The sequence below is a fragment of the Camelus bactrianus genome, chromosome 4, assembly GCF_048773025.1.
Source record: "Camelus bactrianus isolate YW-2024 breed Bactrian camel chromosome 4, ASM4877302v1, whole genome shotgun sequence".
NCBI lineage: Eukaryota > Metazoa > Chordata > Mammalia > Artiodactyla > Camelidae > Camelus > Camelus bactrianus.
In genome coordinates this window covers 71,171,297-71,189,301 of record NC_133542.1, presented here as the reverse complement: position 1 = coordinate 71,189,301, position 18,005 = coordinate 71,171,297, and the positions used below count along the sequence as shown (strand labels likewise).

The 18,005-nt window shown below is 49.4% G+C and overlaps 2 protein-coding genes and 1 non-coding gene across 7 annotated transcripts in view; 2 read left to right on the top strand and 1 right to left on the bottom strand.

Moving 5' to 3' along the window:
* The window catches only part of COQ4 (coenzyme Q4), an 8,936-nt gene extending 1,366 nt beyond the window's left edge, over positions 1 to 7,570 (bottom strand). The window contains exons 1-5 of one of the 5 annotated variants that reach the window (XM_045513865.2): positions 7,219 to 7,570; positions 7,013 to 7,144; positions 5,810 to 5,906; positions 5,188 to 5,355; positions 451 to 580 (exon numbers count right to left, since the gene is read on the bottom strand). In XM_045513865.2, coding sequence (XP_045369821.1) covers positions 451 to 580; positions 5,188 to 5,355; positions 5,810 to 5,906; positions 7,013 to 7,144; positions 7,219 to 7,328 — 637 coding nt within the window. In that variant the 5' untranslated portion in view covers positions 7,329 to 7,570. Of the gene's footprint in view, positions 1 to 444; positions 581 to 1,753; positions 3,000 to 5,187; positions 5,356 to 5,809; positions 5,907 to 7,012; positions 7,145 to 7,218 lie in introns of those variants that run through there. The other 4 variants (XM_010951188.3, XM_045513866.2, XM_010951189.3 and 1 more) reach the window with 4 other exon arrangements.
* Positions 1 to 18,005, top strand: part of TRUB2 (TruB pseudouridine synthase family member 2) — a 23,763-nt gene extending 5,758 nt beyond the window's left edge. The window contains exons 2-11 of the mRNA XM_045513864.2: positions 1,387 to 1,503; positions 1,903 to 1,984; positions 7,734 to 7,863; positions 8,226 to 8,357; positions 9,831 to 9,905; positions 11,052 to 11,113; positions 12,373 to 12,454; positions 14,147 to 14,219; positions 14,740 to 14,876; positions 15,656 to 18,005. Of these exons, the coding sequence (XP_045369820.1) occupies positions 7,755 to 7,863; positions 8,226 to 8,357; positions 9,831 to 9,905; positions 11,052 to 11,113; positions 12,373 to 12,454; positions 14,147 to 14,219; positions 14,740 to 14,876; positions 15,656 to 15,981 (996 nt within the window). The 5' untranslated portion in view covers positions 1,387 to 1,503; positions 1,903 to 1,984; positions 7,734 to 7,754 and the 3' untranslated portion in view covers positions 15,982 to 18,005. The remainder of the gene's footprint in view (positions 1 to 1,386; positions 1,504 to 1,902; positions 1,985 to 7,733; positions 7,864 to 8,225; positions 8,358 to 9,830; positions 9,906 to 11,051; positions 11,114 to 12,372; positions 12,455 to 14,146; positions 14,220 to 14,739; positions 14,877 to 15,655) is intronic.
* On the top strand, positions 1,615 to 1,687 carry TRNAV-AAC (transfer RNA valine (anticodon AAC)). The gene has a single exon. It is a non-coding gene; the product is annotated as a tRNA-Val (tRNA).

Here is an 18,005-nt window from a genome sequence, read left to right as displayed (position 1 = left end):
GGCCCTGGGGCACTTGGCTTGGGGTTGGGGAGAGGGTCCAAGAAAATAGCAGAAGGAAATAGGGCTGGAAAGGAAGCTTGGGGCCAGAATGCAGAGGACTCCAAAAGCCAGGCTGAGGAGTCCAGGGCTTAGGGAATTGCTGAGGGTTTCAGAGTGCAGGAAGCTAACAACCAGAGCATGGCAGGGAGCCCTGGCGTTTGGATGCTGCTACATCAGTGAAGGAGCCATAAGAAGCAGTGGGAATGGAGGATAGGGGATACATCGCACAGACGTACCAAGATGTTCGAATAAAGCAAAAAATGAGGCACTAAGCCAGCTAACTGGAGGTGGCTGAGACAGGAGTGCCTTGCCCTGGCCCTGCAGACAGACCCTGGGACAGACTGGCAGAAGCACCCCGCCCCACCCATGCCCCACTCCGATGCACCCAGCAGCTGGCTGGCTGGCACTTACCCAGGATGTTAGTGGGCATCCCCAGCAGGGTGTGGACCATGTCGTGCACCTCCCGGTACCTCTGGATCACGTACGCCAGCTCCTCATCGTCCACGAATCGGGTGGGCGCTCGGGTGTCTGGGGAGACCCTCTAACAACCAGGAACCTCCCCTAGATCCCTTCCCAATGTTTCCCAGGGTCCAATTTGCCAGCCTCTCCTTGACTCTCAATCCCACCCACCAAACCCATACCTCACCAAAAGCCCCCGGGGACTTTGTTTCCCTGCTGACACAGGAGTCCTCAGGCAGGGACTATGGTGGGATCGGCACCCCCTTGGCCTACCCCAGCTCACACATAACACACACACCCTGTTGGAATCTATGGCAAAGAAATCCCTGGGGGCAGGGGGAAGCCCCTGCAGGGAGAGGGAAGCAGGAGTTGTTGTTTAATGGGTATAGTTTTAGTTTTACAGGATGGGAAAGCTCTGGAGATTGGTTTCACAACAGTGTGACTAAATTAAACACTACTGAAAGGTCCATTTAGAAATGGTTATGATAGTAAATCTTACGTTATTTTTTAAAATCACAATTAGAAATAAAATGGGGAAAAAAAAAGAAGCAACCAAGACCCCTAATGCTTTAGATGAGCTGCTCCTAGCCTAGAGTACTCTTTCCTGCCACCCTCATCTTCCCCTTGACAATTCCTGTCCTTTACAACCTGGCTTAAGAGTCCCCTCTGTGGGAAGGCTGTGTCTGAGCTTCAGACAGATCAGGTCCATGTTATGGTCTCTTGTAGCATCCTGTACCTTTTTGTGGCTTTTAACACAATTGTATTATGATGTTTAGTGCATGTGATTGGGTTTTTTTTCCTAATTTTAAAAATTTAATTAAAAGATTTTTTTTTATTTTGGTTTTTATTTTTTGTTTGTGCATGTGATTGTTAATGTCTCTCTTCTAGACCTGCACTGTCCAGTATAGCAGCCAATCACATTATGGCCCCTGAGCCTTGAAATGTGACAAGTCCCAACCGAGATGGGCTGTACATGTAAAATACACCTTGGATTTCAAAGACTTGGTATGAAGAGAATAATGTGAAATCTCAATAATTTAAAAATACTGACTTCATGTTGAACTATTTTAGTATATTGGGTTAAACAAAATGTTATTAAAATGAATTCCAGGGGAGGGGGGTATAGCTCAAGTGGTAGAGCACATGCTTAACATGCAGGAGGCCCTGGGTTCGATCCCCAGTACTCCCACTGAAAAGCTAAATAAATAAAACTAATTACCTCCCTGCTGCAAAAAAAACAAAAAGTTAAAATGAATTCCACCTGTTTCTTTTTGCTTTTATTTAAGTGGCTAGCAGCAGATTTTAAATTCCCTATACAGCTTGCATGCTATGTCTATGATCAGTGTTGCAGCAGCCAGTCAGCAGCACAGGACTGTTGACAGGCTGGCTCTGTTTTGCTCACAGCTGTATCTCCAGGCTCTGGATGAATAAACATCTCTTAAATGCACGAGCAAAAGGCAAGCCATGGGCACTTTTCTGATCCCAGGTAAGGATGCAACTGTCCTCCTTTTACCCACCCAGCGCCTCTCTGAACCCTCAGCAGCACCCATGCAGAGTGGGGGGAGCCTGGCCTTCCTATTCCCAAAGCATAGCCTCAGCCTATCCAGAGCCCAAGGGGTTTGACGCTTCTATTGCTTGGGACTGCTGGCTTGGTGCCATGGTCCGTGTTTGTGACCTCATTGGGCTCCTGGTCCTAATTTCTTCTACAGGGTTCTACCTGCTGCATGAAGCTGATGGTGGTAACAGTGATGGCCAACATCTATTGAGCACCTACTGTGTGCCAGCACTGTATGAAGTCCTTTACACATATTATCATACAGTACTGTCGAGACCAGCTGGGGGTAGATACTGTTATAAGCCTCAGATATAGATAAGAAAAATAAGGAGCACAGAGATAGTCTGCCCAAGATCACATAGCTAATCAAGTGGCTGAGTCAGGATTTGAAACAAAGCCTGCTGGATTCCAAAGCCTTAACATCCATTATTAATCAGCCATCTAAGTGCCTTGGAAGATAAACATTAGGTTTCCTTACCTCAGATAAGGAGTCTGAGGCTCAGAGGTCAAATGATTTGCCCAGGGCTTTAAAGTTGGGAAGAGAGGCAGAATTGTAACTCAGGCTACTCTTAACCCCAGAGCCCATGCTTGTAATCTTGATGCCACAACGATGACTATAGCCCCTACCCATGTCAGCCTCAGGGAGGGTGACCTCACCTTGAACCTTGCTCTAAAGCTCTGCTAGGACAAAGGTATTCCTTTACATTTCATGGGCTGCTGGTTTCTGTGCTCCAGAAGTGTCACAATCTATAGGGCTGTTACCACAACTAGGGCTGTGATTGGGCAAGGTGCCCAGGGAGGTCTTGGGGATCCCATCCCCTCCACAGCAGCAGGACAAAAGGCTCTGGGGGACTTCAGAAGACGACTGACTGTTCTTGGATGGCACTTGGAGCAGGTCATCCTGATGGGTTTCCCACTGATGAAATAACTTGCATCTTGGTGAAATCTGAGGGAGATGGTATAAAATGGGGTGGGGGCGAGTGTCAGGAGAGTATGGGGAGCAGATTGTTTTCTCAGGGACAATAATCGCCTATAGCAGGGGTTCTTAACTGTCCACCAGGGAACATGTGCAACATCTGGAGACATTTATATCTGGTCACAGCTGGGTGGGGCGTGTATTATTGGCATCTAGTGTGTAGAGGCCAGGGATGCTCTAAATATTCTGCAATGCACAGGGCAGCTCCTGCAAGGAACTATCCAGTCTAAAAAGTCAACAGTGCCAAGGTTGAGAAACCTAGTTCTAGAGCAATCTTTGCTCACTCCTTGACCTCCTCCAGCCTGGCTGGCTCCTGCAGCTAGAATGGAGAGCCACTTAACAGAGGTGCTTTGATGGGATATGTATGTGTTGGGGGCCAGGATGGGTAGGGTCAGGGAAGGTGCCCTGCTGTGTCCTAACGTCCTTTTATAAATCAGATGATGTAACTATCCTGCTCGAAAACTTTCCTATCGCTTCTATTACAAAATATAGACTCTTTCTTTAAGTAGATAGGGTAGGGGGTCCCTGGAGAAAGAAAAATAGGCATGGCTTTCTTGACATAAGAGAAGCCATTTTGGCCTAAGCCATTTTGTGATCTAAGCCTGGCCACAATGCTGGCCCTTGAACAGGTCTCAGTAATTAAGGATCTTAAAGGAAAAGGAATTCAGGGACAGAGGAAAAGCGTCAAGAAAGAAGAGTTCAGTGATAAAACACAGCCCCAGTTCCTCCTAAAAGGATATACAGAACAATCTGATACATTATCTTTAAGTCGTTCTACAGGAACTAAGTCCCCCATCCAGGTCAAGAATGGTAACTACCTAAGAAATGATAATGCTGACCTCGTGACTTCAGTCAGCTGTAGCTTGGACTCTTAGGTCAACCTTTGCCCTAATTCTATGTTGAATTCTCCTCTGCTCAAGCCCCTTCATGAATATGCATATACCTTTAGCTTAAACCTTCCCTAATTTTGTCGTTTGGGGAGGCACTGCTTTAGAAAAGATCTCCAGTGTTCTCCTTACTTGCTGCTATCTTCCTCCTCCCAGTCTTTGGCTTGGCTCGACCTCCTCCAAGAGGTGAATCTCGTTTTTGGGTAACACTTCCCATGGCAGGCAGGGCCTGGCTGGGCTAGGCTGACCTCCCAGCCCACTGGATGCCTCCCCACAACTGAATTCTCTACGGCCACATTGGTCAGTTTTCCTTTTCTTAAACACAAAGAGTCAGTTCCTCTACTGGGAATGCTCCCCCCATCTCTCTTCAGGGCTGGCTCCTCCTCATCTTCCAAATCTCCTCAGCAGGGCCTCCCATGACCACCCCATTAGAAGTGGCTTCCTGGTCCATCCACCCACCCCACCCCAGTCCTCTGTCACACTGACTGCTGTCCTCACGGCACCATCTGCTACAACAGAAGCTCCACAAGGGCACGCTCTTTGCTGGTTTAAGTCCCAGTTGCTGGGGACAGTGTCTCATGTTCTAAGTATGAAAATTTTTTGTGACTTTTTTTTTCTTTTATTGCTCTCTTTTGTTAAGACATAATACTAGCTCCATGAAGGCAGGACCTTGTCTGTCTAGTTCACCATTATATCCCTAGCACTTGGAATAATGGATGGCACATGGCCAATTCTGAACAAATGAGTGAGGCCCTCAGTAGTTGGGACTCCGTCCCTCAGCGACTGTCTTTCCTGCCTAGGGTTGGAGAGTGCCACAACTTGTCTAGAAAAGGCTGTTTCTAGAACCAGGAGACACAATACAGCAGTTAAGAATGTGACCTGAATTTGAATACTGCCTCCATTATTACTGGCTTGTGAAATCAGCAAATTGCTTAACTGTTCTGAGCCTCAGTTTCCTCATTTATTAAAAGGGGATAATAATACAACATATTTGACCAGGTTGTTGGGACAATTTGGTGAAATCATGTATGAGCCTGGCATCTGGCATGCAGTAAGAGGTTAATAAATGCTGGCCAGTTTTATTGCCTGGAGCGATGTTCCTGGCCTGCTTGCCTGTCCCACAGAAAAACGACAAAGCCTTGGTACAAGAGACTGCAAGGCACTCTTGCCCATGGTGGCAGCTCAGGCTCTTCCTTCCTCAAGACAGTACTCCTGTATCATTCCTCTGCCCTTCCTGATGACTGCCAAGTGCACAGAAGCTGGAAACTCACATTCACATCCAGGAAACGGAGATACTCGCGGCCAAAGGAGTCCTCAGGCAGACTCCGGAGCTTGCCCAGGTCGAGGGTGGCCAGTGAGATGCGGGGACGCTCCCTGAGAGGCAGAAAGCAGGACTCAGGAGTTGCGAAGGCACCAGCAAAGGCAGGTGAAAGGTCCAGCTAGAACAAGGGCGTGACAGATGAAGGGGCAGAGAGCAGCAATGGGGCCACAAGTCATAATGGAGCACTTCCTACTGGCCAGGCAGGTGGCAGGGACTACCACAAACTAAGGTGATGATTCCTGCTTGCAGGGGCACAATCTAGGTAGGCAGGCCTCAGATGTGACCAGGGTGTTCACAAAGGCATTGCAGACTTGGGGGTTACAGGTAGCATGTGTTATGGGACCTTAGAGAAGGCAGTCTTGTTGCTGGAACTGGGCTTAGGTCACCATACTGCACTACCCAGGGGTCATCAGTGTCCACATGAATGGCGCCCATGGTGTTGGGCAGTGCCCAGCCTGTGCAACCATCCATAGGGTATCAAGAGGAGCTCCCTAGAGGAACACAGTGTGACTCCAGTGAGATCAGAATCCCAGGAGAACGCCCCCAACCCCCCGGGCAGAGCTGGGACCTACTGCAGGATTTGGGCACCCTCTGGATCCCTCCTCATCTGGTCCCTGAGGACCTTCAGGGTACGGTATCCTGTGGTCTCCCCTAGAACTGCAACCATGTCTGAAAGGAAAGAAATGGGGACAAATGGAGAATATGATCTTAGGTAAGTTACCTGATGTAGTCTGAGCCTTAATTTCCTATGTGATAAAAACAGAATATCTAATTCTTAGTTATGAGGATTAAAGTTAAACAGTGAATCACCTGGCACACAGTAAAGCTTGATATACCTATAGTTATTAACATTATTAATCTAATGGGGTGAGGTGGCTCTGGTTAGCACAGTACTCTAGTTTATAAATCACTTTAACATCCATTATCACGATAGAATATCGCGTCTCCATGGATAGGTGTAGGCTTTGGCATCAAAGAATGCTGGATTTGAGCCCAGGCACAGTCACTATGTAGGTGACCTTGTGCAAACTGCTTCACATTTCCAACTCTCAGTGTCCTAATTTGTGAAGTGCAGATAACGCCTTTCTTATAAGGTTAACGTGAAAAATCAAGAACATCATGCATATAAAACTTAGCACAGTGAGCAACCAAAACAAGGACTCAGTGATCAGTTAGCATTATAGTTTTTATTAGTAGGGGTAATAGTACTTTCCAGACTTAAGAATCCTAGAGGAGATGAGAAAAGCATTGTAGGATCCTAGAATGTTCTATTTAAACACTCAGCATTTATCGAGCATTTATTAATGTGCCATGCAATATCTAAAACATTACCACTACAGTAGAACAGGGCAGTCATGGTCCCTGACCTCATAAAGTTTAATTTCAAACTGGATGTTATAATTTGATGGGTGCTCGTAAGTCATCTATTTAGTCCAGAGGTTCTCAGTGTGATTGGATGACAGGCTCTACCGGGAAGCAGTTTAAAAAGGCAGCTCAGATTCCCCGCCCCTTCCTCCCCCCTCCCCCCGCTCCCCATTCCCGACAGATTAGAATTGAGTAAGTTTAGGGTGGGACCCAGGTGTCTTCATTTTTATGAATGTTGCGAGTCATTATAAGGTGCAGCCAGGTTTGGGTACCCTGGCCTAGTCTAGCCTCCAGTTACCCATAAGAAACGGAGGCTTTGGCAGTGGCCGGGACCTCCTCGGGCTTCCAAAGCAAGGGCACGCCCCCACCTCTATATGCCCTAAGGGAGCGCCGGGCGCAAGCGGCCTTACCGTGGCGATACGGGTCGTACAGCGCCATTCCCGCAGAGCCAGCGGCAAGCAGGGCCTTCTGCACCAGGGAGGTGGGGATGTGTTCGGGGTAGAGCAGGCCGGCGCCATGGCTCGTGGCTCGGAGGGGCACATCTGCGGGGCAAGAAAAGACTGCGGTCAAAGGAGCAGACGGGCCCCCAGCACTCCTTCCCGTTTCCGCCACTTGCCTGCAGCAGGCCGGGGGTGGCCTCTGAACGCGCGGAGGGGGCGCAGGGACCGGCGCAGCAGCGTCGCCATGGCAGCGGACATTGTCAGACGTCCGCGGGAGGATGGGCATGGCGAGGTCCACACGCTAAACTTCTCCGGAGACGGCGCGCCGGAGAAGTCAAAAAGACTCGATCTCTACTGCAATGAGTAGGGCTTTTGGGGGGTAAAGGAGTGGCACGGACAGGAAAGGTCCCTATCACTAAGTGTTAGGAAACCCAGGTGACCTTTCTGCCACCTACTTCCACGGATATAAACTCTCTCCATTTCACCTTACCCCAAAATCTGTCTCCAAGTAAGCCCCGCTAGCTTTGAGGCTCAGCGCCGGACCCTACTTCCTTCTCCGCAGTACGTTTTCCCCGAGCACCATACGACGCGAACCTCTTCCGGCTGCGAAACATGGCGGTACCCATTGGAAGGACCATGTTTGGGGGCGGGACCATATAGCACTTCCGTCTGGTTTCCTCTTTTTTGCCAGCCGGGGCGGCGGGTTTCAGGCATGGCGTCCGCCGGCCTGGCTCGGCTGCATGGGCTCTTCGCTGTCTACAAGCCCCCGGGGCTAAAATGGAAGCATCTGCGGGATACGGTGGAGCTGCAGCTTTTGAAAGGTAAGTGCCTTGAGCCAGACTCACAATCCCGCTCCCGTTTTCCTAGAAGTCCCTTGTCCGCTTCTGATCCTTGCTGCAAAATCAAGTCATGTGACCTAGTCGTCTGTTCTCTACACTGTGTTGTTACTCCTTGCTTTCCCCTGCGTTCAGATGGTGTACACAAACTCAGTATTGTCTGTTGTCTTAAATAGTTAATAAGTAGTAGAATCAGGATTTGAACCCGTCTGTTTCTTAACGACTGCTGTTTTCTACACCGTGGGCTTTCATCTGTCTTCTACATGTCCGTACTTCCCTGCACCCCCAACCCCCAACCAGGTGTTCAGAAAAAATTGACAGGATCTCCTTTACTTTTGTGTGCTCAGGTCTCAATGCTGAGAAGCCTCCTGCCCCTGAACAGCATGTTCGCTTCCTGCCGGGTCCCATGGAGGGCAGCGAAAAGAAGGAGCTGACCCTCACAGTCACCAGTGTGCCCACCCTCGTCGACCACCCGCTGGGTAAAGCACATTCATGAAGGGGCTTGGGTGTCACATCCCAGGAAGCCAGTGCTCAGACTCCTGTCCCAAAACCAATGTAGGGCCACAGCGGGAATAAAGTATTTGACCAGATATTGGCAAATTTTCCTGGAAAGGGCCAGATAGTCAGTGTTTTAGCTTTGCAGGCTCACTTCTGCCATTGTAGTGCAGAAGCAGCTGTCGACAGTATGTAAAGCAATGAGCCTGGCTGTGTTACTTGTGGATACTGATAGGTGAAGTTTATAGAATTTCATATGTCTTAAAATATTATCCTCTTGAGTTTTTTGAACCACTGATTTTTTACATTGAAAAATGTAAAAACTATTTTAACTTGTGGGCCATTAAAAAAAACAAAACAGACTTGAGGATTTGACCTGTGGACTGTAGTTTGCTGACCCCTTTATTATTCTGGGACTCCAGGTGGGAATTGAGACCCTCAGGCAGAAGTCCTAAGGAGGGAGTTTTTGGGCTCCTGTGAAAGAGTGACTTACTAGTTAACAGCTCTGCCCAGAGTAGAACTAGTTCTGATAATGAGCCTCCTGTCACTAGATGTGATTAAGGCATGTGTTGGGGAGGCTGTAGGAGGGCTAAGGAGCTTGACCAGGACCCTCTAAAACCCCTTGGACAGACATATTCAGTGACTCTACAGTATAACATCAGTGACAAGTATGCTGTATCGAAGACCTACTCTGTACTAAATACTGTGTTTAGCTTTTCTCAGGTACCACCCCTCTGAATCCTGTGAGGTGGGTCCTAGTCCCATTTCACAAATGAGGAAACTGAGGCTCAGGGTTGACGTGTTAAGTAATGTAGCCTGGGTTCAGTAGACTCTTAATCACATGTACCCTTCCCTGACGTTCCTTTTGATCTTCAGAAATGTAAAAGCTTCTAGCTCATTCCTGCATTTATACTCTTTTTTAAAAAAACAACTTTATTGATGTATAATTGATATACAAAAGCTATATACATACTTAATGTATATTAATTTGATGGGTCATTCATTTTTTTCAATAGTTATTTCCTGAGCAGTCAGTGAGTTCTGGGCTCTGGGGGCAGAACTGTGAACACACAGACCCAGGTCCTGCCTTAAGGAGCTCTCAGCCTCCATTTTCTTCCTGGGATAGTGGCCAAGGCTCTCTCTCCTTCCGTAGGCGCTGGACAGGGAACCCCACAGTTTTGATTCTAGCATTATGCTCAGTCCACTTGAAAGCTCTCACTGTGGGGAATGGTGAAAGGCAGAGTAACAGGCCTCTTGGGCTGCCCTTTCTCTGGGCCCAGAAAACTGGAGAAATGATTTGGGTCCCCAGATTCCATGGTGGGGAAGCCTGAAATTCCAGCCTGATCCTGGTTTGGGTTCCACGAGGCTGCATTCTACCAATGAGGTCATCACACAGCCCAAAGCCTTCCTGGAGGCTAGATTTATTGAGGAAAAGGATCTTGTTTATTTCTTTCCAGTACGTGGACCAGTATTCACCAGCCTGAAGGTTGGAGTGGGACACCGACTGGATGCCCAGGCGTCTGGGGTGCTTGGTAGGTGGTGTGGTGAGCCTAGGGTGCTGTGATAGAGGCTTGGAGGATGATTGGGGAGCCACCAGGAGCCCAGCCCACTTCTAACCTGACAGCCATTTCCCACTACGCCTTCCTCCCGATTCCTGTCAAGTCTGATCCTCTGGGGAAATGACTGGTGCAAAGGGGGAAGTCATAAACACCCACCTTATCAAGTGATTCCTGCATGTGACATGTACGAAACCCTTTGTACTTTGTATTCACTGTAACAACCTTATTTGATAGATACTGTATGATTTTATGAAGAAAGTAAGACTCTAGGAGCATAGGTAATTCATCCTTGGTAACGTGGCTAGTGAATGTCCGTGGTTCAGAGAGGGAAAACAGTCACCACTGTCTGTAGGATAGCCAAGCGCATGACTCTGGCCCCCACTGGCCAGGGTCTGGATGTCACTGGAGCTAGACATACAGTGCCCGAGTCATGAGCCATCTGTGTCCCCAGGGTCAGGCGGTGGCCACTTCCTCCATGCACAGTAGTCACAGCAACGTGTCTTGCTTCCTGGGACACAGGCAGGCAGACATGATCTCATCCGCCTCTCCGTTCTTCCTCTCCAGGAGTGAATGGAGGGTCATTCTTTCCTTTAGCCAGAGGGGGAAACAGACCCAGGGGAAGGCAAGGAGTAGCCACAATGCCCCTGTTTATTGGGCCCTTCCTTTGTTCTGACTGCTTTTTGTGCATGGCCTCAACTACCACAACACCCACAGGGATCAAACAGTATTTTTATCCCCATTTCACTGATGGGGAGCCTGAGACCCAAGGAGGTTAAAGGACAGGCTTAGAGCCATCTCAGATTTGAGTGTAGGTCTGTGTGGCTGGGCTAGTGGTCTCACTTTTGAGAGCATCAGGACCCTTGGGGGAGCTTACTAAGGATCCTAGGCCCCCTCCCCAACACAAGTCATTGTCAGTATACGTGAGTGGGACCCGGAAATCTGTATTTTCATATATACACAGGCGTTCACTTGCTCCCTATAGAAGAAGCTCTCCTTGCCCCCTTGACGACTTCCACAGCATAGGAAGTGGGAGTTTTCTGTTGGAGGGTGTGGGAGTTGGAGGTGCCAGGGGAACAGGAAGAGGAAGCCAGGTGTGAGATCAGGCTGTGTGCCTTTCAGTGCTTGGCATGGGACATGGACGCAAGCTCCTCACCGACATGTACAACGCTCATCTCACCAAGGTATGGGGCTGTGGGTGGCCTGCTTATCCCTTGGCCCTTTCCCTGGGATCACTGGTAGGATTCTGAAGCTGAGAGGATTCCACGGGGAATACCGAGGCCATCAGTCAGCATTTATTATGGTTGTGTGCTCGGGGAGACTAGCAGTAACATCATAATGCCTGCCGGCTCTCTGTACTGAGCACTGTCTATGGACTCCCTTGCAGGTGCCTTACAGCATCCCGGTAAAGTGGGATCTGTTGTTAACCCATTTTACAGACGAGAGAATGAGGTGCTTGCCTAGGGCCTTTAAGAGGCAGAGCTGGAATTTGAAGCTGGATCTGCCTTACACCAGATCCTGGTCATGACACCACTCCGTTCTCTCCCCAAGACTGAGAAGTGGACATCACTGTCTAGGTGTCAGGGAGCTCGCATGCATGCCAGGGCTGTGGAGTCTGGCATCACAAGTGTGTGCAGAGATGCCATGTTAGAAGGCTCGTATTTTTAGTAGAGAAGAGTACAAATTCTGGAGCTGGGTCTTTGATTCAAGACCCAGCTTGTACCACTCCACCAACTATGTGTCACAGGGTGGGTCACTTAACATCTGTGTGCCTCCATTTCCTCATCTTTGAAATGGGAATGATCAGGGGGAGGGTATAGCTCAGTGTTTAGAGTACATGCTTAGCATGCAGGAGGTCCTGGGTTCAATCCCTAGTACCTCCATTAAAAATAATGAATTAAATTAATAAACCTAATTACCTCCCCCAAAAAAATTTTTAAAAGAGAAATGGGAATGATCATTGTATCTCCTCTGTGGGGTTACTTTGAAGATTAAGTTATTGGCTACATGAAATGTGCTTAGCACGGCCACTGGCACTGGTAGATGCTCAGTTGATGTTACATTTTTGTCCCCTCTGTCATCGATGTTACTGCTTTTCTTTGTGGCGGAGGCAGGTGGCTACACAGAGCATATTCGGAAGGGTGAGAAGCCATAGCACATCCTGGGAGGGGCTGGCAGAGAAGTTGTCATGTTGGGCGGCAGTGGAGAGACAGGCCTGGGGTGGTTGCAGGGGGGCCGTCAGTGCCCTTTGCAGGCTGCCAGTGCTTCCCATCATAGGAGAGTCCAGTGCCCTTCCCCATGGGGCAGCCGGGCAGAGGCTGAGCGCCTGAGCTTCCTGAGGGAGACCTGAGGGCCCCCCAGCCTCAGTTGAGCATCCAGGGGTGTGAGCACTGAGGCGCAAAGCCAAGAGGCTGACCATACTGTCCACTTCCTGTCCTCACAGGAGTACACAGTGCGCGGCCTCCTGGGCAAAGCCACAGACGACTTCTGTGAAGACGGGCGGCTGGTGGAGAAGACAACGTATGGTGAGATTGCGCAGGAGCCCAGCATGGGCGGGAGGGGCTGTTGTGGCCGCCTCTTCAATTGCTTCCTGTGATTCCTCACCCCGACGTGGGCCATGAGGACTCCCTCTCAGTTACTCTCAGACACACCAAGCTTGGGCTGGCTCTTGGTGGGGCTTAGACATGTCATTCTGTCTTCTAGGAATGCCCTGTGCCCCTCTGTGCCTCACTTAGATGTCACCTCCCCGGGGAAGCTCCTCTAGCCCCCAGGTTTAGACTGGATATACTGTCAGAAAAGTAATCAAGTAGTGATTAGTGATTATTTAATACCTGTCTCCCTACCAGAATGTCACCCACGAGAGCAGAGACTGGGTAGTTCTACTCCTATGGTCACACACAGCACAGGGGCTGGGACATGGTGGGTGCTGGAATGATGGATGGATGGGTGGGTGGATGATGGATGGATGGGCAGATGGGTGGGTAGCTGGATGGGTGAGTGGGTGGATAGATGGCTCATTCTTCATTTCTCACTCTCCCCATGTTCTAAGACTTCCTGTAGGATCTGTTGCATTTGCTGATTTGACAGATGTTTTTTTGAGCACCAGCCATGTGCCAGGCACTAGGGGGGACATGTGATGGATCAGATGGGATCCCCAATCTCAGTGACTTCACAGTCTATCAAGGAGAGCAGACATACACTTCTACATCTTCTGGAACATATGGCAAAGCAGCGCTATCTATTTGTACTTGTAGGTGTGTGTCAACATCCAAAAAGAGTCTAAAGACAACTACCAAGTTGGCATTTCTGGGAGGGGGGAAGCCAGAATTTGGAGGAGAGATGTTTGTTGGTGTTGATCTAAATTGCTTACAGAAGATGTATATATCAATTATATAATTGAAAAATAATGTAAACACCAAAGAAAATTAAATACTGGGAAAGTGACCCAGGTACAGAGTGACAGGAGCCAGGAAGAAGAGGTGTGCTCCAAGAGAGGCTTCCTGGAGGAGGCAGCACTTGAGCTTTAAATAAGTGGGGAGGAGGCAGCAGCTTGTGCATTCCAGGTAAGACAACAGCATAATGAGCCAGACAGAAAGGATCAGAGGCCCAGGCCCTTCTGAGCTGGCCAGACTTTAGTCCCCACACCTGCTCACAGGACTCTGGCCTGTGCAGTCAGCAGTTGGCACCTGAGCTTCCTGAGGGAGCTGTAGGATTGGCCTCCCCGCAGAGTTTGTGAGCAACCCCAGGTTTTGCTGCTGCCTGCCCCGCAGTCACTTACTGGGACCAGCAGACAGAGCCACTCCCACTTCTTGCCACCTGTTTCTGCATTTGACCAGGTGGCATCCTCCCTCCTAGGGTCCCCAGCATGAAAAACCCTGGACTGGGGCTCAGGGGACCTGGTTTAGAGTATCAGGCAAGTCATATTACATCTTTGAGCCTCATTTCTAGTAGAACGTGTTCTTAACCTGGAGTGTGTGAGCCCCTTGAAATTGTCCTCAATATGTTGAGTTCATGAGTATCTTTCTGAGAAGGTCCAGAGCGTTTAAGATTCTCAAAGCACTCTCAACCCCCTAAATGGGAACCCTGGGACCAGAGGATGCTCTGGGCCCCCCTCTAGTTCCAAGGACAGGGCTGCTTTGAGGGGAGGGAGCTTGCCGGTTTGTTGACTCCCCTCCTCAGTTGGCACCTGTGTGCTGACCAGCCCATGGCTTTTGCAGACCACGTGACAAGGGAGAAGCTGGACCGAATCCTGGCCTTGATCCAAGGTTCCCATCAGAAGGCCCTGGTGATGTAAGTGAGGCCCGACCCACACCTCCCTGAAAGGGGGCCCTTGAGGAAGTGCTGGAAGGACAAATGCCCAAAGGGCTCCCTGTCAGCTCCGCCCACCCTGGGACAGATTTCACATATCCACCTTTCAGAGCCTGACACGAAGCACCCATTTCCTTCACCGCACACAGAAGTGTTTCTTTGTGCCACGACCAAGGGGAACAGGCCTCCTAGGGAGTATATGATCTATTGGAGAAGCCAGAGGTCCACACCATCACAGCACAGAGCCAGGGTGCAGGCGGTCAGCGCATGGTTGACAGTTAAAGTCAGAGAGAGTGTGCAGAGGTGGGCAGACCCTGCAGTTAGAGATTGGAGGGGACAGAAAAAGGCTGCTGCAGAGGTGGCTGGAGGAGCAGGGATAAGATGGAAAGAGAAAGATGAGCTTCAGGAGAGGAATGAGTAGGGCAGGGCCAGGTGTCGGCAGTCAGCCCGGCTCCCCCACTGCCCATACCAGCTGCCCACTCGGGCCCCTTCTAATCCCCAGGTACTCCAACCTCGACCTGCAGACTCAGGAGGCCTATGAGATGGCCGTAAGCGGCTTGATCCGGCCCATGAACAAGTCCCCGATGCTGATAACCGGCATCCGATGCCTCCAGTTTGCACCCCCGGAATTCCTCTTAGGTAAGAGGCACTAAGAAGTTGGAGCAGTGCCAAAGGGCCCCTGGGCTTGGGGAGTCACTGTGGAATGCCTTTGCAGAGGCCAGCACCCGTGAGCCCTGATCTCTGTGCCCGAGGCACCAGGGGCCGACTTCCTTCCTGGCCTTGGGCGGGACTTGGCCGATCACACAGCGCACAGAACAAATGCCCCGTCCTGTCTCCTGCCGAGTCCCGCTTTGAAGCCAGACCTTAACAAGGAAAGTTTATATTTAGTGGCTCATTTCCAGAGCCACCCAGTGTTTCAAGTCGTTGTGGGTCATCAGATAACCACTCTCCCCTGCCTGATCCCACCCAGCTCAGCACCCCCACCCTCCCACGCCACTTCTTTCTTCTCTCTTGATAATTATTAACAAGGGCTCCTTTTCTGCAGTACTAACCAGGAGTCTGTACCGGAGGCTAAGCACCTTGTAGAAATTATCTCTTGGATTCCTCACAACCCCTCATTTTACCAATGAGCAAACCAAGTCTTAGAGCAACACTTCTGGAACTTTAATCTCCCTGCGACTCACCTGGGGTTTTTTTTTAAAAGGCAAATTCTGACTCATCAGGTCAGGTGGGTCCTGAGATTCTGCATGTCTAACAAACTCAGGGTCGGCCCTGGGCTACATCAGCAAAGCCCTAGAGAACTAAGGTGTCTTGCTAAGGCTGTTACACAGCCAGGTCTCAAGGGGTGTGGATCTAGATCAGCGGACACCAGAGGCCGTGCTCCTGACCACGCACTTGTCACTGTGTGCCCCTGGCAGAGGTGCAGTGCATGCATGAGACGCAGAAGCAGCTGCGAAGGCTGGTGCATGAAATCGGCCTGGAACTGAAGAGCACTGCTGTCTGCTCCCAAGTGCGGCGCACGCGTGATGGCTTCTTCACCCTGGACGATGCCCTTCTGAGGACCCAGTGGGACCTACCCAGCATCCAGGGTGCCATCCAGGCCGCAGCTCCCCGGGTGGCAGCAGAGCTGGAGAAGAGCTTGAGGCCAGGGCCGGGCACCCAGCTGCTCCCTGGTCCAGGCCGGCCCTGGGACTCTGAGGAGCCAAACTCTGCCTTGGGGCAGGAGGGCCAGGTGAGGCACTGAAAAGCCGGGCAGCTGGTGGGGCAGTGGGTGTATAAAGAGAATTGTTCGTGAGCCGGAACTGATGACTAGGGCAGAATGTGAGACTAGGGGGAGCTTTTTCACATGTGACAGAAAACTCGGAAGCTGTAAGAAAAAAAAAGGTCAACAGACTTGGCTCAATTCAAAAAGAAAAACTTCTCTATGGAGGAAAAGACGCTAAACAAATGACAGACTGATAAAAATATTTATATTTACAAACTAATATCTGTAATATAAAAACAGTTTTTAAAACATTAAGAAAAAGATGACAAAATTAGGCTAAAATGATGTGAATTGTGTGTTTAGATAGAAAAATCCAAATGGTCAGTAAACCTGAAATGATGCTCAGCCTCTCTAATCATGAAAGACATACAGATGAAAATGAAATGACTTACCTTGCCTTTTAAAAAAACTTAAGAAAAAGACAGCACCAGCGTTAGGGAGGCTGTGAGAAGATGGGCAGCCTACACTTGGTGGGAATATACAGCTGTGTAACCTTTTAGGAGTAATTTGGAAGTTGTATCAACATTACTCCTGTCCTGTGACTCGGCAGGTTCAGTTTCAGGATCTGTCTTCCAGCGAAGTCGAAGTTGCAGAAAGTTCTAGGTACCTAGATGTTCACAGCTGCATCATAATAGGAACAAACAGGAACTGTGATTACCCTCCATCGACAAGGGCCTGGTTAAGTAAATACATCATGTGCAGGGTCAAAAGGCTCTATTCTAACACCCTCGAGGAAATTACTGCCCCCCCATTTTTTTCTGCCATTGTTATTTCTTTTGACTTTGAACACCTTGGCCTCATATGTACTTTTTTCCTGTTTTTGTTTTGTTTTGTTTTGGTGTGGTTGTCTTTTTTTTTTTAATTTTTGCCTTACAGTTTTATTGAGATATATACAATGGACATACAGCACTGTATACTTTTTTATGGGGGGGCAGTATTTAGATTGTATTTATTTATTTTAATGGAGGTACTGGGGATTAGAACTCAGGACCTCGTGCTTGCTAGGCACGCATTCTACCCCTGAGCTATACCCTCCCCCCAGCTTGGTTGTCTTAACCTCTCTCCATGTGGGTATCTCCCACTCAGAACACTTGGGCTAGGAGCAGCAAGTTGGCCTCTGGCCAGGGCTCAAATGTGGGCCGAGTGGAGGCGCTACGTGTTTCTTGTCCCTGCTGTCACCCTGGGAAAGGGGGCCACAGCCTCCATGGCTCCCTTACCTTCATTCTGGAACACCCAGCGTCTGGGAGCAGTGCTGAGCCAGCGTGGCCTGTGGGTTCCTGGCCGTGAGGCCTGGAGAGCTCAGCTCCCTCATCCAGAACAGAAGAATAATTTCACCCACCTCTTGGGGACAGATGAAGTTGTGGACAGTCAGGTGCTGGCATGGTGCCTGGCACGTAAGAACTGCTCTCTTTGTGGGGGCTGTCCGCTTGCTGTGGCTACTTTCTCCTGAACAGTGACCCAAAAGGGTGGTCACCTGTAGGGCCAAAGTTCTTCTCTCCATCCCCTCTTGTTTCTCTGGCATCAAAATCAGTTGGGAGCTGGATCAACACTACCTTAGCCAGGTGACTAAGGTCAACATCAACAGTCATGTCATGTTGCAAGTATGTACTCTTGATATTGTGTGATAAAAATGGCCCTTCGCCTCTATGCTCTTCCTCCCAATACCCCATATCTTCCGGTCTCTAATCATGAGGAGAACATCAGGCAAATTCCAGTAATAGGGGTGTGGGCTTCTACAAAACACCTGACCAGTTCCCTGTCAACGTCATCAAAAGCAGTGAAGTCTGAGAAACTGACATAGCCAAGAGGAACCTAAGGAGACGTGACAACTAAATGTAATATGGAGTCCTGGAACAGAAACAAAGGACTGTAGGTGAAAACAAAGGAAATCTAAACAATCTGTGGATAAAAGTTAATAATACTGTGTCAGTAGTGGTTCATTAATGGTAACAAATGTGTATCATACTAATCTAAGATGTTAATACACAAATATGGGAAACTTG